This window comes from Martes martes, assembly GCF_963455335.1.
Source record: "Martes martes genome assembly, chromosome: 16".
Classification (NCBI taxonomy): Eukaryota; Metazoa; Chordata; class Mammalia; order Carnivora; family Mustelidae; genus Martes; species Martes martes.
Genome location: NC_137904.1, coordinates 27819961 through 27836055, shown reverse-complemented (window position 1 = coordinate 27836055; position 16095 = coordinate 27819961). Strand labels below are relative to the sequence as shown.

The 16095-nt window shown below is 41.8% G+C and overlaps 2 protein-coding genes across 3 annotated transcripts in view; one reads left to right on the top strand and one right to left on the bottom strand.

Annotated features, from left to right (window-relative positions):
- AP2B1 (adaptor related protein complex 2 subunit beta 1) overlaps positions 1-3807 on the bottom strand; it is a 130878-nt gene extending 127071 nt beyond the window's left edge. For both annotated transcript variants that reach the window (XM_080825917.1, XM_080825918.1), the window contains exon 1: positions 3679-3807. The gene's annotated coding sequence lies outside the window, so the exon portion shown is untranslated. The remainder of the gene's footprint in view (positions 1-3678) is intronic.
- A 6979-nt stretch (positions 3808-10786) lies between these two features.
- PEX12 (peroxisomal biogenesis factor 12) lies at positions 10787-14776 on the top strand. Its single transcript, XM_080827396.1, has 3 exons — positions 10787-11480; positions 11789-12342; positions 13163-14776. Exons 1-3 carry the CDS (start codon positions 11355-11357, stop codon positions 13560-13562), a joined length of 1080 nt encoding a protein of 359 aa, XP_080683522.1. The 5' UTR covers positions 10787-11354; the 3' UTR covers positions 13563-14776.
- The last annotated feature ends 1319 nt before the right edge of the window (positions 14777-16095 follow it).

Sequence of the window (16095 nt, the reverse complement as noted above, 5' to 3'; positions counted from 1 at the left end):
TTCAAAAAACTATATATGGGGCATATGCGGCTCAGTGGGTTAAGCATCTGCCTTCCACTCAGGTCATGATTCCAGGGCCCTGCATCAGGCAGGAGCCTGCTTCTCCCTCTCCATGCTCCCTCACTCTCTATCCTTCTCTCTCAAATAAATAAATCTTTTTTAAAAATTATGTACTTTTGGGGCGCCTGGGTTAAAGCCTCTGCCTTCGGCTCAGGTCATGATCTCAGGGTCCTGGGATCGAGCCCCACATCCTGCTCTCTGCTCAGCGGGGAGTCTGCTTCCTCCTCTCTCTCTCTGCCTACCTCTCTGCATACTTGTGATCTGTCAAATAAATAAATAAAATCTTAAAAAAAAATTATGTACTTTTTAAATGAGATAATCACATGCCAAAGATGAACATAACCAGGTCCTCAAAAATACAGGATGGTGAAAACTGCAGCCTGCATTAGAAGCCAAAGGAAAAGCAGCTAAGACAGAGCTGAAAAAAATAAGAAGTAAAATATTTGCTGAAGAGCCTCAAAAATCAAGCTCTTCCTGGAAAAAAAATGTTTCTTTTTTTTCCTAGAGGAAACCCCAGGAAAAAGTAAAGCCATCATGGAGGCTGAACTCACACCACCTTCCCACCAGATAAACTAGACAAGACACTGACTGTTCTAGGACCTGCGGTTTGGCCTTGGGATACTGCTAAACAATGGCTACCACAGGGAAAGCACACACTCACTCTTGTCCTAGCCCAGCTAGCCCGGCGTGAGATGTCTGCATTTTCAGAGAAAGCCTCCCTCCCTACGAGGGATGATATATCTGGATTTAACATAACCTAGTTTCTACCAAATACAGGTTGTGAAAGACCCTTCTCTTCTATTCCCCCCTCCTTACAGTGCCCCTAAAGAAAATAAGGCCAGAAAAAAATACGTCAAATGGCTCTCTGGGAAATGGCAGCTAAATTAGACTTGGTGAGGCCACTAAATCCCTTCTTCTCACACAAAGTTGGCTTTACACAGTCTGGTGCCTGTAGCAAAAAAACTGGCTGGAGCTAACCCAATTACAGGGCAGAAAGGCCATTTAAGACATCTTTCGTTACACGGGTGAGAGGCACTGAGATTTCAAACATTTTTTTCAAGATTTTATTTATTTGACACAGAAAGCACACAGGCTCCTGGCTGAGGAGAGAGCCCCACGTGAGGCTCAATCCCAGGACCCTAAAGATGATGATGACCTGAGCCAAAGGCAGATGCTAAACCAACTGAGCCACCCAGGCGCCCCTCAAATATTTCAATAATTAGATATTTCAATGCAAAGATAATAGTCTTCCATTATCATTTAGCTCATAAGAAATCACAAGACTCCTAATTACAACAAACACATCTGCTATTATTTTTTTTTTTTAAGATTTTATTTGTGTATTTTAGAGGGAGTTTGTGGCGGGAAGGAGCAGAGAGAGAGGGACAAGCAGACACTGAGCTGAGCTCAGAGCCTGACATGAGGGCTCAATCCCACGACCCTGAGATCATGATCTGGGCACAAATTAAGAGCTGGAGGCTCAAATAACTGAGCCACCCAGGCACCCCGCACCTGTGATTTCTATTTAACTATGTCAGACTACAAAGTAATTTAATATTATACAGTAAGAAAGAAGTTCAAAAGTTTTACATCCAATTTTTTAAAATTTTATTTGAGAGAGTGAGAGAGAATGAGCAGGGAAAGGGGTAGAAGGACAAACAAGCTCCTCACTGAGCATAGAGCCAGACACAAATCCCAGGACCCTGAGACCATGACCTGAGCCAAAGTCAGATGCCCAACACACTGAGCCACCTAGGTGCCCCAAGTTTTACAACCAATTTTTTTTTTTTAAAGATTTTATGTATTCATTTGAGAGATAAAGCACAAGCAAGGAGAGAGGCAGGGGGAGAAACAGACTCCTCTCTGAGCAGGGAGCCCAATGAAGGGCTCCATTCCAGGACCCTGGGATCATGACCTGAGCCTAAGGCAGATGCTTAACCGACTGAGCCAACCAGGTGCCCCTTACATCCAATTTTTTTTCTTTTTAAGATTATATTTATCTATGTGACACTGAGAGAGAGACAGCAAGAGAGGAAACACAAGTACGGGAAGTGGGAGAGGGAGAAGCAGGCTTCCTGCTGAGCAGAGAACCCAATGCAGGCTCAATTCCAGGACGCTGGGATGATGACCTAAGACAAAAGCAGAGGCTTAACGACTGAGCCACCCAGACACCCTCTTCCATCCAATTGTTAACTGAAATTGGAAAACTTAAGCCTAGAAGTAAAGAAGAAAGAAAAAGGTATCGTATCTAATTCACTGCTTGCTCAGCTTGGGTCAAACCCATACATAAAATGTAATATTTTTAAATATGGATGTTTAAGGGGGAGAAAAAAGATGAACTGAACTTTCTTGAGTCTCAACTCACAAAATGTTAACTCTGTGTTAGTTTTACCAGTCAACTTTCATTGAGGCTGTTTGCAGAACACACTATCCTTTCTGCTTCCTAGGGAGTTTAAACTGTTAAGGTACCTGCAAACAGTTCTCACCTTACCACCACGCTTAGTCATCACTGGAATGTGTTACACGCTTTCTTGTACAGTTGCATCTCCTCCATCTGCTTTCCATTATTACTTTGTAAGTGTACCCTGAGGCTAAGCAATACAGGCATACCAGAAACTTAATTAATCATTTAAATTGTCCCTCATTCAGACCACTTTCTGGGTCATTCTGCCTTTTCGAAACTTACTGTGCTTTCTTTACTTTTTCTTTTTAACCTCAGTGATTATCGTAACAGTATCTGGCATTTAAAACATCTTTCTATTTCTTTTAAAAATCAAAGTTTAAAGAAGTATCAACACTTTATGCACACTGCTTCATAATGAAACAGCCAGGTTAAGTTCAATAAAAGCCTCTCCCTAGGTAGAAGACTGCTCTGAAAAGAAACAGCATAAATTAATCCTTTTTGGATTCAAAGAATATGGAAATAACAGGACATTCCAGTTTCTTTGCCTCTGGCTTAGTCTACAGCCTTTCCCAAACCTGATCATTCCTGCTAAGCCCAGAAAGAAAAAAATCGGGGCTGATTTACCCCTATTTCCTTCCCCCTCTCTCACATCGGGTCTGAAGGTTTCTCTTCCCTTCCCCCAAGAGTCAGGAATTCCTCTTCTGCTCCAGGTGGTCAAGATTCTTGGGATATATCCTCAATTACGAGATGAGAGAAAGGAGTCGTTTAACCTCAAATTACGCGAGACAGGAGAGTGCTGCCCGTCAATGGACAAACCTGTGGGGCAATCCCTTTCGCCCTCTACTTAGCTGGTCAAGTCCCAGCCTCTGAATTAACGACGCCAAGCGGTGCAGAAGGAAGGTTCTCCCGTTTGGCCTCCAGCTTCTAATGGCCACACCCCTGGCCTCTGGCCCCAACCTCCGACCTCGAACATATCCTCCGCCCCACCAATTCCCAGCTGCCACACCCGAGAATTCCCTCGCCAGGCCGGAGCGGTTATATCCCTCTCTCCAACCCTCTTCCTCACAACGGTCACACCCGACGGCTCACTTCATCCTTAACGGTCACGCTCCTAGGATTTCTTCTCCCCCCAAACCCACCAGCCTCCAACTCAACCTGGGGTCCCCCTCCCATCAATGAGGGACACACCCCGAAGTTAGCCGCCTTGAACTCACCGGAGGCGAGGGCGGGGGTGGCGGCAGCAGCCAGAGAGCACGGCCCGAGTGGTGTTGTAATGGTTTCCTGCACGTCACGACTCCTTCTCCAGGTCTAAGCCACTGCGCAAAACCCACTTTGCCAGGGACAAAGATGGTGGACAGGAAACTCTGACGTCAGAGAACCTCGACGTTTACCGTCATCCCCAAGCGCGGGAGAACCAGAAAGGCGGCGATCTCTGTCCCCTTGGAAACGGACGGGTCTTTTGGGGGGGGGGTTTTGAGCGGAAACTGGAGACTGGACCGAAGAGGAAGTTCGGGGGCTATGCAGAGGAATACATTAAACAAACTGACGTTCCCTGGATTTGTTTCCTCGCACAGTTCTCTAAAAACTCTCACATGCGAGGGATTGAAATATCCTGTTTCTTTTATTAAAAAAAAAAATTATAAAGCTCAGCTGATTTCGCAGGCCGGTTCAGGACTGTGGACAATGGTGAGAATGTGACTGGGAAATCACTTAACATGTCCTTAACATTAGTCTTATCTGCGAAATGAATCCAATCATCTCTCTCTGGCTTGTGAAGTTTAAATGGGATAATGTAAGTAAAGCACCTGGCTTATAGGAGTGCTTACACAAAAATAAGATACATTTGGAAACCAAGACCTAGAAATCTCTGTACCTCTCCCCCACTTTTGCTGTGAACCTAGAACTGCTCTAAAAAGAGTACGATTTTAATTTTTTAAAAATGTGGAGAGCGATTCTATCTGGAAAAAAAAAAAAAGTTGGGACGCCTGGGTGGCTCAGTTGGTTAAGCAGCTGCCTTTGGCTCAGGTCATGATCCCAGCGTCCTGGGATCGAGTCCCACATCGGGCTCCTTGCTCCTCAGGGAGCCTGCTTCTCCCTCTGCCACTCTGCCTGTGCTCGCTCGCTCTCTCTCTCTCTCTCTCTCTCTCTGACAAATAAATAAATAAAATCTTAAAAAAAAAAATGTGGAGAGCGAGAAAGCCTGGGGCAGAAGTTGAGGAAACCAAAATGCAAAAGGGACTGCAAAGTAGAAAGAAAGAAGGAAAAGCAGATGGTTATAATGTTTTAACATGTTTTTAGAGTTCTGTGAAAGTAGGAACTATACCAATCTGTTCACTCCTCTTTCTCTGAGACCTAGCCCCCTCCCCAAAATTTGTTGAATGCATAAATGTATTGAGTGGTCAACAATATCAGTTGCTATAGAGAAGAGGAGGAAGGGCTGAAGTGTCCAAGGCTTTAGCAACATAAAGGTGTTTGATATCATGGTGCTTGGGTGGCTCAGTCAGTTAAGCAACCAACTCTTGATTGCAGCCCTGGTCATGATCGCAAGGTTGTGAGATCGAGCCCCACATGGCTCTGCACAGGGCATGGAGTCTGCTTAAGATTCTCTTCGCCCTCCCTCCTGCCCCGGCCCCCCTTCCTCTGAATAAATAAGTAAATAAATAAATAAATAGTCTTTGATGTCATTGCTGGGACCATCAGTAAAGATATGAAGGCAAAAGCCATGCTGCAGAAGTGTGAGGGTGAATGGGAGGCGAGGACATGAAAACAGGAGTTGTAACTTCTAGCTGTAGGACACCTGGGTGGCTCAGTCAGTTAAGCTTCTGCCTTCGGCTCAGGTCATGGTCCCAGAGTCTTGGGATCAAGTCCCACTTCCGGCTGTCTGCTCAACTGGGAACCTGCTCCTCCCTGCTTTGCCCTCTGCCTGCCACTCCCCCTGCTTGTGTTCACTCTCTGTCAAACAAATAAATAAAAAATCTTTTAAAAATATGGCTGAAAAGAGTATAAAGGATATTTAAGAGAAAAAATAGCAAAGATTTTTTAAAAGTTTTTAAAAAGTTTTTAAATTCACACATTTTCTTTATACTATACTTCCTTTACACCATACTACTTTTCTCTATACTATACTGTCATAAACCACGAGTTCAATGATTGTTCCTATCCATAAGACTCCTAAAGCTCTATTTCTAACCTTGACCTATTCCCAACTTCACCACCAAATGCTAACCACACCAAATGCTAACCACACTGATGAAAAATTCTATATTTATTATGGCCCACCCAAATTAAATAAATCATGAGACGAGGGAGGAGGGGTGTTGAAAAACCTGGTTCCAGTTAAAACTCCCAGAAATCACAGGTGGATTTTGTAAAAAAGATTCCACCAGAAAAATCTTTAGTAAAGGACTTTGATTCATGTCCTTCTCCTATTCAAAAACTTTTAACAGCTCCTCAATGCCTAGTAAGTCCAAACCTATCCTTCCCTCAGTTTCCCCCATCTCTACGCTCTTTAGTTTTCTCATCTGTAAAATAGGGGAAATAGTAATATTCTATCAGAATATTATTATAAGGACAAAGGGAATTAATATACGTAAAGCACTTAGAACTACGACTGCACATAGTATGACTATGCAGCATTTGCTACAGTTGCGATTACCTCAATAAATTACACTAAAATGATCAAGCCAGAAACCTGGAGAGTCATTCTTGATTTCTCTCTCCTTTAATGGTCACATCCAAACCATCTCCAAGTTGTCAATCTACCTTCAAAATAAACCTTTAATTCATCCAATCCCCTCTATTTCACCTCATTAATCTAAGCCACCACCTATTGCCTGGGCTACCAGAAACCTCAACTTTCCTCCCAACCATTATCCATACAGCAGCCAGGTTATTTAACTTATTCTCAGCTGTGTAACAAACATTTTTAAGAAGTGCACACATAATAAATGTAAACTTTGGAAGAATTTTCACAAAGTAAACATAACCACATAAACATTACAGGATCATCTTAAAAATACAAACCTCATCATGATTCTGCTGTATAAATCCTTCAAGGAATTCCCATTGCACTTGAACTAAAATCTAGTCTCCTTCCCAGGGCCAGAGTCCTTGCACTGTTTGACCCCTACCTCTAACATTTTATGCCTTTGAGTTACTCTACATTTCCTCTTTTGCTATCGCAGGCCTCACATATGCCACACTCTTGCCAATCCTAGGGTCTTCACAAATACCGCCCCTCCTGACTCATAATCAACAACCCCATCCCCATGGTTGGTTCATAATTTGGTCTAATTGTAATCTTCTCAGAAAAGCACTCTGTTCCCCCAATCTAAAAGGTTCTGCCCTTCTAGCTCACACTGCCACACCATCCCAGCCCTTATTCCATTTATAAATTATGTGTGCTTATTTACTTATTATCTCTCTTTTCAACTAGAGTATAAATTCCATATCTGTTTTTACTATTTCATACCCAGCACCTAGTGCAATGCCTGACACATTACTCAGTATTTATTAAACAAATGAATGTCCACAGGTAAAGAACTAAAAGTAGCATTTAAGACCTTCCATAACCCACCTAAGTGTATGTTCGACATACTCTGTTATTCCTTTCTGTAGCTCTACAGTTAAAGTAAACTAAACAATTTGTTCCACCTACACATTCCCTACTGCTCCCTTAGCCTTGGAAAGCCCTACCACTACCGTGACTTGCCCCAAATGTACTCATTTTTTGAGATCCACCTAATTCACAGAATTTTCTCAGTGGTATCTGTTATGGTATAAGGTACAGAAGGTACCAGGTTACATCACTGTATTAGAAAGCAACCGGCCAAGAGAAGCTAAAATAAAAAATAAGGATAGAAACGTTTTCGCTTTGGTTACATAGGCCAACATAGGGCTTCTATTTAAGCTAGTTTGTAGTGCTTTATTTCTCCCAGCTGATAGCTATCTCTTCCTCTAAACTCACATCATACTAACCTATCTGATGGCTCTTAATACTGCTTAATATATATATAATACTTCTTAATATATGTATAAATATGTAATAAAATAATAATATATATAATATGTATTTTATTGTATAATAAAATCTATATATAAAATATATATAATACCTCGTAATACTTAAGTATACTTTTTATGTGTCTTATCTATTACAACATAAACCTGAGAGTGGGATCTATGCTGAGGTGGTTATTATTTGTTTGCTATAATAATTGGCATTAATTGGAGGCACCTGGGTGGCTGTCAGTCAAGTGTTCAACTCTTGATTTTAGCTCATGTCACGATCTCGGGGTGGTAAGATGCAGCCCCGCATGGGGCTCTGTGCTCAGTGAGAAGTTGGCTTGAGATTCTCTTTCCCTCTCCCCTCCACCCAGCTCGCACACTCTCTAAAATAAATGAAATCTTTAAAAAAATTAAATAATTGGCATTAGTTGTTTTTTTACTGCTTCTCTTTTTTCTCTTGCAATAAGTTCAATTTACTTTTGGGGCATCCTCAAAGGACTATTAATCAAGATGTCTTGCCTTCTTTTTTTTTCCCCCTAAGATTTACTTTAGAGAGAGTGAGCAAGTGTGTGGGGTGGGGGCGGTGGGGTGGGGAGGCAGAGAATCTTAAGCAAACTCTAAAATGAGCACGGAACTGGGTACCAACCGATCTTACAACCCTGAGATCTTACAACCCTGAGATTATGACCTGAGCTGAAACCAAGAGTCAGACACCTAACTGGCTGAGCCAGCAGGAACCCCAGTCTTGCCCTCTTCTAAGAGTGAAACAGAGTGGAGAGGAAATCTGAACCAAGGTAGGGAAATAGCCATTTGAATCATAAGTACAGTGACAGAAAGTTGTTGAAGCTCATTCATGCAACAACACTGCTTGGGTGAAACTACTAATTCTTGCTGGAGACATCCAATACAACTGTAGTTCCTGTCCTTTTTAGAGATGGCTTTCCTCATTTTGTTAACTACTCCATACATTTCCAAACATTTTTTAAATATTAGCTTGTTTCTTCTGCTTGTAAACAAAGAACCCTAATTGATACAAACGTTTAATTTCCCACTTGTAGTTGATGCTAAGTCTCAACTTCATTCTTTTGTAGTTCAATTAAGAAAAGTCTGCATATAATAGCTACTATTTGTAACCATGAAACTAATAATACATTATGTTAATTTAAAAAATCCTCACAACCCTATGATACATTATGGGTACATTATGATTTCCATTTTATAGATGAGATTGAGACTCAGAGAGGTTATGTCAGTGCCTGAGGTTTCAGCCACAGTAAGTGGGGGCTGAACCAGAATCGAACTTACGTAGTGAAATCTGAAGCCTGGCCTCATATTGTAGGACTCTGAGTTGCCTGAATCTTCCTCTTCATCTTCAGCAGGGTCAGTCTGCCAATGCTTGAGGTCTCCAGTGATGGGGGGCTTAGTCTGGTGTCAGCCCTGCCTCTCCTTTCCTACCTTGGTTGTGCCACTCCCAGCCCCTCTGCCACACTGACTTGAGTGAAGTCCTTTGAAGTAGAACTTCGCTGTGTCCTTTCCCCATCTGTCCCTCTTTATGGTGCTGTTTTCTCTGTCTGAAATGTCCAGCCACATTGTCTGGCTGGAAAATGCACTTCAAAATCTGGTGTATTCCATGGACTCTAAAACATCACTGATTTTTAAGATGCACCTTTATGTTCACTTGAGAAAGAAAAATTCTGCCAGCTAAACTTTGACATAATGCCTTCTTATCACTTGGAATTTTTATTATTATTGAAAGAAGCTCATTAGACGAAGTTTATCGTTTACTACTCGTGTCCCTAGAAAAACATAACAGAAATAAATTGGGTAAGTTAGTCCTAAAAAAAAAAAAAAAACAACCCAACCAACCAAACAAAAAAAAGCTATTGTTAGAGAACCTAATACTTGTCAAATGCTTTATATAGATACAGTATCTCTAGCCCTTGAATTTCTGTAAGGTAAAAGTCTTCCATCAAGTGATTGTCGCTGGCAGGTTACTTGGTAGAGTAAAAAACATATTTAGAACTATAAGATTAACTTGCAAGATTTTATTGAAACAATTAAACCCAAACCTTCTTCTTCTTCTTCTTTTTTTTTTAAAGATTTCATTTATTTATTTGACAGGCAGATCACAAGTAGGAAGAGAGGCAGGCAGAGAGAAAAGGGAGGAAGCAGGCTCCCTGCTGCGCAGAGAGCCCAATGCGGGGCTCGATCCCAGGATGCTGGGATCATGACTTGAGCGGAAGGCAGCGGTTTTAACCCACTGAGCCACCCAGGCGCCCCAAACCCAAGCCTTCTTTTTGAGCACTATGCAAACCAGTGGTCTTTACGCCGTTAAGTTCCTGTTAGGCCGTGAATACCTTCTATTCCTAACCACTTAGCATACAAGTGGGGAGGGGCTGGAGAGAAAAGAGTAATGGTTGAACTTTAACTCATTGAAATTCAATAAACCCGTATAAGCAACTCAAACGAGGCAAAGTTGCACACGATGTAAAAGCATTTTGCAAACCCTAAGGTAAATTTCGTTAATTCTGCAATACAAACAGTGAAAAGTACCATCTGCCAAGCGTCCCCAGTTCATTCTAGTTAGAACACATCAGGATCCCTCCGTCTTAACACGTATTCATCCCCCTGTGACACATCCAAACGTGTATGGCAGCAGGAACCATTTTTATAGATTGTGAAAGTGCCTAGTCCGCTTGAACACAGCAACACCTAGGAGACTGTTAATCTACCAGCTGGAATGAAAAGTAATAGTTCCTAGTTCCAACGGACTGCAGGAACCTTTTTCATTCTATCATCTTTTTCATAACTGGCAACAAAGCTAAAAGCCTTCCATCCTCAGCTGCGTCGCTCCAAATCCTTCCCGGAAGGGGGCAGAAAATAAATTAACTACCGCCCCCGCCGTGCGCAGAGACCTTCCGTACGTCCATATTCCCTTTTGTTCCCCCACCCCTAACTAAATCGCCCAAGGGAACACAGGCCTCAGCAGCAGGCCCGAACTCTTGGCTCCCGGCGCCAGGTGTCCCCGCAGCGCCCCGAACATCTTGCCGAAAAGACCTCTGCAGAGGGAGATTCAGAGCTGTGACTTCCCATCGAGGATGCGAAGCAAAATCAGCTTTAAAAAAAAAAAAAATAAATAACACAGACAGATAATTCCACTCTAAGCCCCCAAGTGAATTCTTTGATTTCAGCGCGAGCGGAAGCGGAAGTCCTGGAGGGGTCATAGAGTTCGCTACTTCCGGTTCCCGGGCCACGTTCCGGGCTAGAGCGCCTCTCCGCCGTCAGCCGTCCCAATAGCCCGCCCCTTCTATTTCCGGGTGCGGCTTCTGTCAGATCGGAGGCCTGTCTTCAAACGTGGCGTCTTGGGTCCTTAGGGCCTCGCCGGGGGTCCGCGCACAAGCACCGGCGCGGGCAATTCTCGGCCAACAGCTGGAGCCAGCCCTGGCGTACCGGGTCCGCACTGGCACCTCTAACCCTTCAGAGCTGGCTGGCTTTTAAGCCCTCGCGATTGAGAGCCCCTGATTCGCAGCCTCCAGGACTGCAGCTCTAGAAGAGAGCACCCCTTCGGCTATACCTGTATCCCATAGGCATGCTTTGCCCTGTGAGGTGCAGCATTTGACAAGTCACCCGTACCCCACGTTACCACTTCCACCTCAATTTCTGCCACGTCTGCCTTAATTTCGTTCTTAACCTCCTCGATTTGAGACCCCTCCCCCTCTCTGCCTCCAGAAGAGGTCTCCCCCCGCCCCCAGTTCTGTAAAAGAGGAGTTTTGGGTCTCCTGCAGAAAGATTACCTTTAAGACTGAGCACCCGTTTGATAACTAAAGTTCATGCTTGCTAAAGAGTTTGTGGGCAAAGCGAAACCCAGTGCACATAAGAAACTATGGCTGAGCACGGGGCTCACATCACAACTGCTTCTGTGGTGGATGACCAGCCATCCATCTTTGAGGTGGTAGCACAGGACAGTTTAATGACAGCAGTGAGACCTGCTCTTCAGCATGTGGTCAAGGTAAGATATTGATTCTCTGAAAGGTTTTAGGGACGACTGGGTGAAAACCAGTTTATTTGGTTGTCTAGGTTTTGAAATTGCCAATTAGCATGTAATTCATATCCTGTGGTTTAATGGTTCTTGAGTCCCTGTTATGTGTAGAGCCCTGTACTGAATACCTAGCACTTCAGAGAGGATAGGACAGATCCCCAAAAGAAGTGACTTGTTTAAGCCCAAAGTATCAGAATTTAGAGGGAAAAAAGGAAATGTGAATACAACACATAATAATTGTGAAATGGAATGAAATTCATTTATTAATTTACTCTTAGGTTCTTGCAGAATCAAATCCTGCCCACTATGGCTTCTTTTGGAGGTGGTTTGATGAAATCTTCGCCCTGCTAGATCTTCTGCTCCAGCAGCATTATCTGTCTAAAACCAGTGCCTCATTTTCTGAAAATTTTTATGGCTTAAAGCGCATTGTAATGGGGGACACACACAAGCCTGAGAGACTGGCCAGTGCTGGTCTCCCAAAGCGGCAGCTGTGGAAGTCAGTTATGTTCCTGGTTCTTCTTCCCTACCTGAAAGTGAAGCTGGAGAAGCTTGTTTCTAGCCTGAGGGAAGAGGATGAATATTCTATCCACCCCCCTTCTTCCCGCTGGAAACAGTTTTATAGAGCCTTCCTGGCAGCCTACCCATTTGTTAACATGGCATGGGAAGGCTGGTTTTTTGTACAACAACTTCGATACATCCTAGGAAAGGCTCAGCATCACTCACCGTTGCTTAGGCTGGCTGGAGTTCGGCTAGGTCGACTTACAGTTCAAGATATACAAGCTCTGGAACACAAAGCAGCTGAAGCCAGCATAATGCAGCAACCAGCCAGGAGGTAAGGCTTTAACATTTCCCCAAACCTTTCACTAAGAAATTCTAAAATCTTAACCTAATTTTATGAAACTCACCTCCCTCAGTCCACTTTGAGGTATTTCATAAATCAGAGAAAAATTCTTGTGTCCATACAAGAGTTGCCCTCCTGGTAACCTTCCTCATCACACTAGCTACATTTTTATGCATGCTTGCTGTGTGCCAGGCCCTGTGCTAGCTGTTCGCTTCATGTACATTATCTCAATCCTCCTGACAACTTACTGAAATAAATTCATTACCTCATTTAAGACCTAAGGAAACTAAGACCTAATAGCCAAGTACCTTGCCAAGGCCACATAGCTAGAAGGTGGCAGAACTGAAATTCAAGCCAGATCAGCAGTTCTCAAGACTGTGCTCTTAACCACAATGCCACTGTTTCTAGTTAGTATTTATGTTCTCCTACAACTTCAAATATACAGTCCTCGATATTGCTAAGTTATTTTTGTTAAGTGAGTTGTTTCTTTTTCTCGATATACTATCTTATACACACACACACATATCTATATAACCAATGTCTCACTAATTTCTCAAAACAAAAAAACAAAACCCTAGTCGTTAAATACAAAGTTTAGTTCCTATACTCCCCAAACACTGGAGGTCAGAAAAAGGAAATAATTTCGAATGGATACTAGAGGAGACGGTGCCAATCTAGCAACTACTCAAAATCCAAACTGAATCAGTGATTCTGATTAAAAGTATAAGAGGTATATTTATATTAGTCATTCTGTGATCAAACCTAAATAAACAGTTTCTCCTTTTGCCTCTTTGTTCTATTCTTCTACCAGTGTTGGTGAGAAGATAAAGTCAGCTCTGAAGAAAGCCTTGGGAGGTGCTGCCTTATCTCTCTCTACTGGCCTTTCTGTGGGAGTATTCTTTCTGCAGTTCCTTGAGTGGTGGTACTCATCTGAAAATCAAGAAACTATCAAATCACTGACTGCCCTGCCTACTCCACCACCACCTGTACACCTAGACTACAACTCTGATTCTCCTCTGTTACCCAAAATGAAGACTGTGTGCCCACTGTGTCGCAAAACTCGGGTAAATGATACTGTTCTTGCCACCTCTGGCTATGTGTTTTGTTATCGCTGTGTATTTAATTATGTGAGGAGTCACCAAGCTTGTCCCATAACAGGTTATCCAACAGAAGTACAACATCTAATTAAACTGTATTCCCCTGAAAACTGAAAGGGATTAGCATTTTATTTCACAACAAAATTACTGTACCATAAGGCTGAGAAACTGATTTTCAGTTTCAGTACATAGAATTGTTTGAATTGTATGAAAACTGAATTGTATGAAAACTGATTTTCAGTTTCAGTACACAGCATTGTTTGATTCTTCTCATCCTCAATTCATAATTACATGAACTTTACACAACTAGAGTTGACCCCTGAATGACATGTGTGTTAATGGTGCCAACACGACTCCCCCAAGTAGAAAATTCATGTATAACTTTGACTCCCCCAAAATGTAACTACTAATAGCCTACTATTGACCGGAAGCCTTACTGCTAATAGAAACAATCAATTAACACATTCTGTATATTAGATGTATTATATATTGTATACTTGCAGTAAAGTAAGATAAAGAAAATACTTGTCATAACAGAAATACATTTATACTGTAAAAAAAATCCACATATAAGTGGACCCACACAATTCAGATCTGTGTTCAAAGGTCAGTTGTATATGGATTTCTTTAAAAGGATATATCCATTGATTTAACCTTTTAACCAGCTCTCTAGACTACTAACGAGTTTAGCAAGCTGGCTGGAATAATAGAATCAGGATTGACAGGGGACATGTAGGTCAGGGTAGAGAAAGCGGATGAAAGAGGATAGTGCAGAAGCTTTTCCTTAAAGAACAAGAAGTATAAAATGTCAGGAGAAACCCAAGATAGACCTCATAAAGTGGGTGATAGGGAAGCAGACCTTTTCTTGAGAAAAGAAAGCATTTATCCGCCCTGAGGAAAAGATTTTATCAGTTTGCAAACAATGTGAAATGTTGACCTGCTCTTCACAGAAATACTTGGAGACACTTGAGAAAAACAAAGCACCTCCTATATACTGTGACCCACTTTAAGTAGCATATGCTACAGTGTAATCAAGTAAGATTCCTTTATGAGCCATACATATCTTTTCTTGGGGAACTAGTTAAAGAAAAACAGGGGTTGAGCATATACCCAGAGCTGTCTAAAGATTTCAGTGTGATGAAAGCAAAATGAATAAGCAATCAAGAGATGACATAACATACTGATTTAACTATGATTGTGCAAAAGAACCTTTTAATAAGCTCTTTCTTCTTGCTGTTAAGAGTTTGCTAAATGGGCACGAGTTACTCTGGCTATTACTAAGTTTCTGTGAAACGCTTAAGTAAATTTTAAAAATAAATGTTTTTGGCAAAGAGTCGTTCCAAGTAATCATAATTATATGGAAACTTAAAGCGTCCTTGAGGTGGGGACACCTGGGTGGCTCAGTCACTTAAGTGGCCTCCAACTCTTCGTTTTGGCTCAGGTCATGATTTCAGGGTAGTGAGATCAAGCCACACAGTGGGCCCTGCAGCTCAGCATGGAGTCAGTTTGGGATTCTCTCTCCCTCTCCCTTTGCCCCCTCCCCGGCTTACGTGCGTGCCTGCACACGTGTTCTCTCTCTCTCTCTCTCTCTCTCTCTCTCTCTCTCTCGGCTTACGTGCGTACCTGCACACATGTTCGTTCTCTCTCTCTCTCTCTCTCTCTCTGGCTCGCTCTCAAGTAAATAAATCTTAAAATTACTCGAGGTATTTAAAGTACATTTTTCATTCAGACCACCTGTGACTTTGAAGGATTTTTGTATCGACATTTTGCTTTTTTTGCTAATCCAATACTTGGGAGAAAAAACCTCTACTACAACAGAAAGAATTCAGCTTTGTGTGAAATACCCTGTATTAGAAATACCATAGAAATACTTAAGTTATGTAGTAAAATTCATGCCACTGGATTTTCGGGTTGGTGAAAATATACGGGTAGAGGAAGGATGAAAATAATTTAAGCATCTCTGCTGAGGTAAGTATTTTCTAATATTTTAATTCATTTAGCAATTCGAAGCACATTTTCTGATAGCATGAAGTTGATCAAATTAAATTTTGAAATGGAATAACCTATGGATTTGAAAAAATTATTAACATTTTTCTGTATCATAAGAAGAATATAATGGATATTTTTTAAAGTTCTTGTTAAATTGCAAGGTTTTACCAAAACAAACACCATAGCTAATTAAACAAACATTTTTAATACAGTAATGAGTCAATAAGAAAACTGAACCAAATTCAGGATTGAAAATAATGTAGTCCTCCACGAAGATATCAAAGCCAGATTCTTCACCTCAACCTAAGAAGGAAAAGATGAAAGTATCAGCAATCCAAAAGAGTATCCAAGGAACACTCTTACACATAATAAAATCAGTATCCAAATAGAAAAGAACATTCCAATGTGGAAAAACCACAACCAGAATCAGCTCAGAGAGAAGATTAAAGAATCATACCCTGGTCAGAGCCAACACTGAGGCAATGGCAATACCAGGTCAGACTATACTTCACTCATCATCGCATCATTTCACATCCTTATATACCTAAGAGCAGCCCGTTCTTTTTTTTCCACATCCAAGAAGACTTAGGTTAACTTATGAAAAATTAAAGGCTTCTATATAGTTAAGTTTCAATCAACCATGGGCTTTTAATAAATA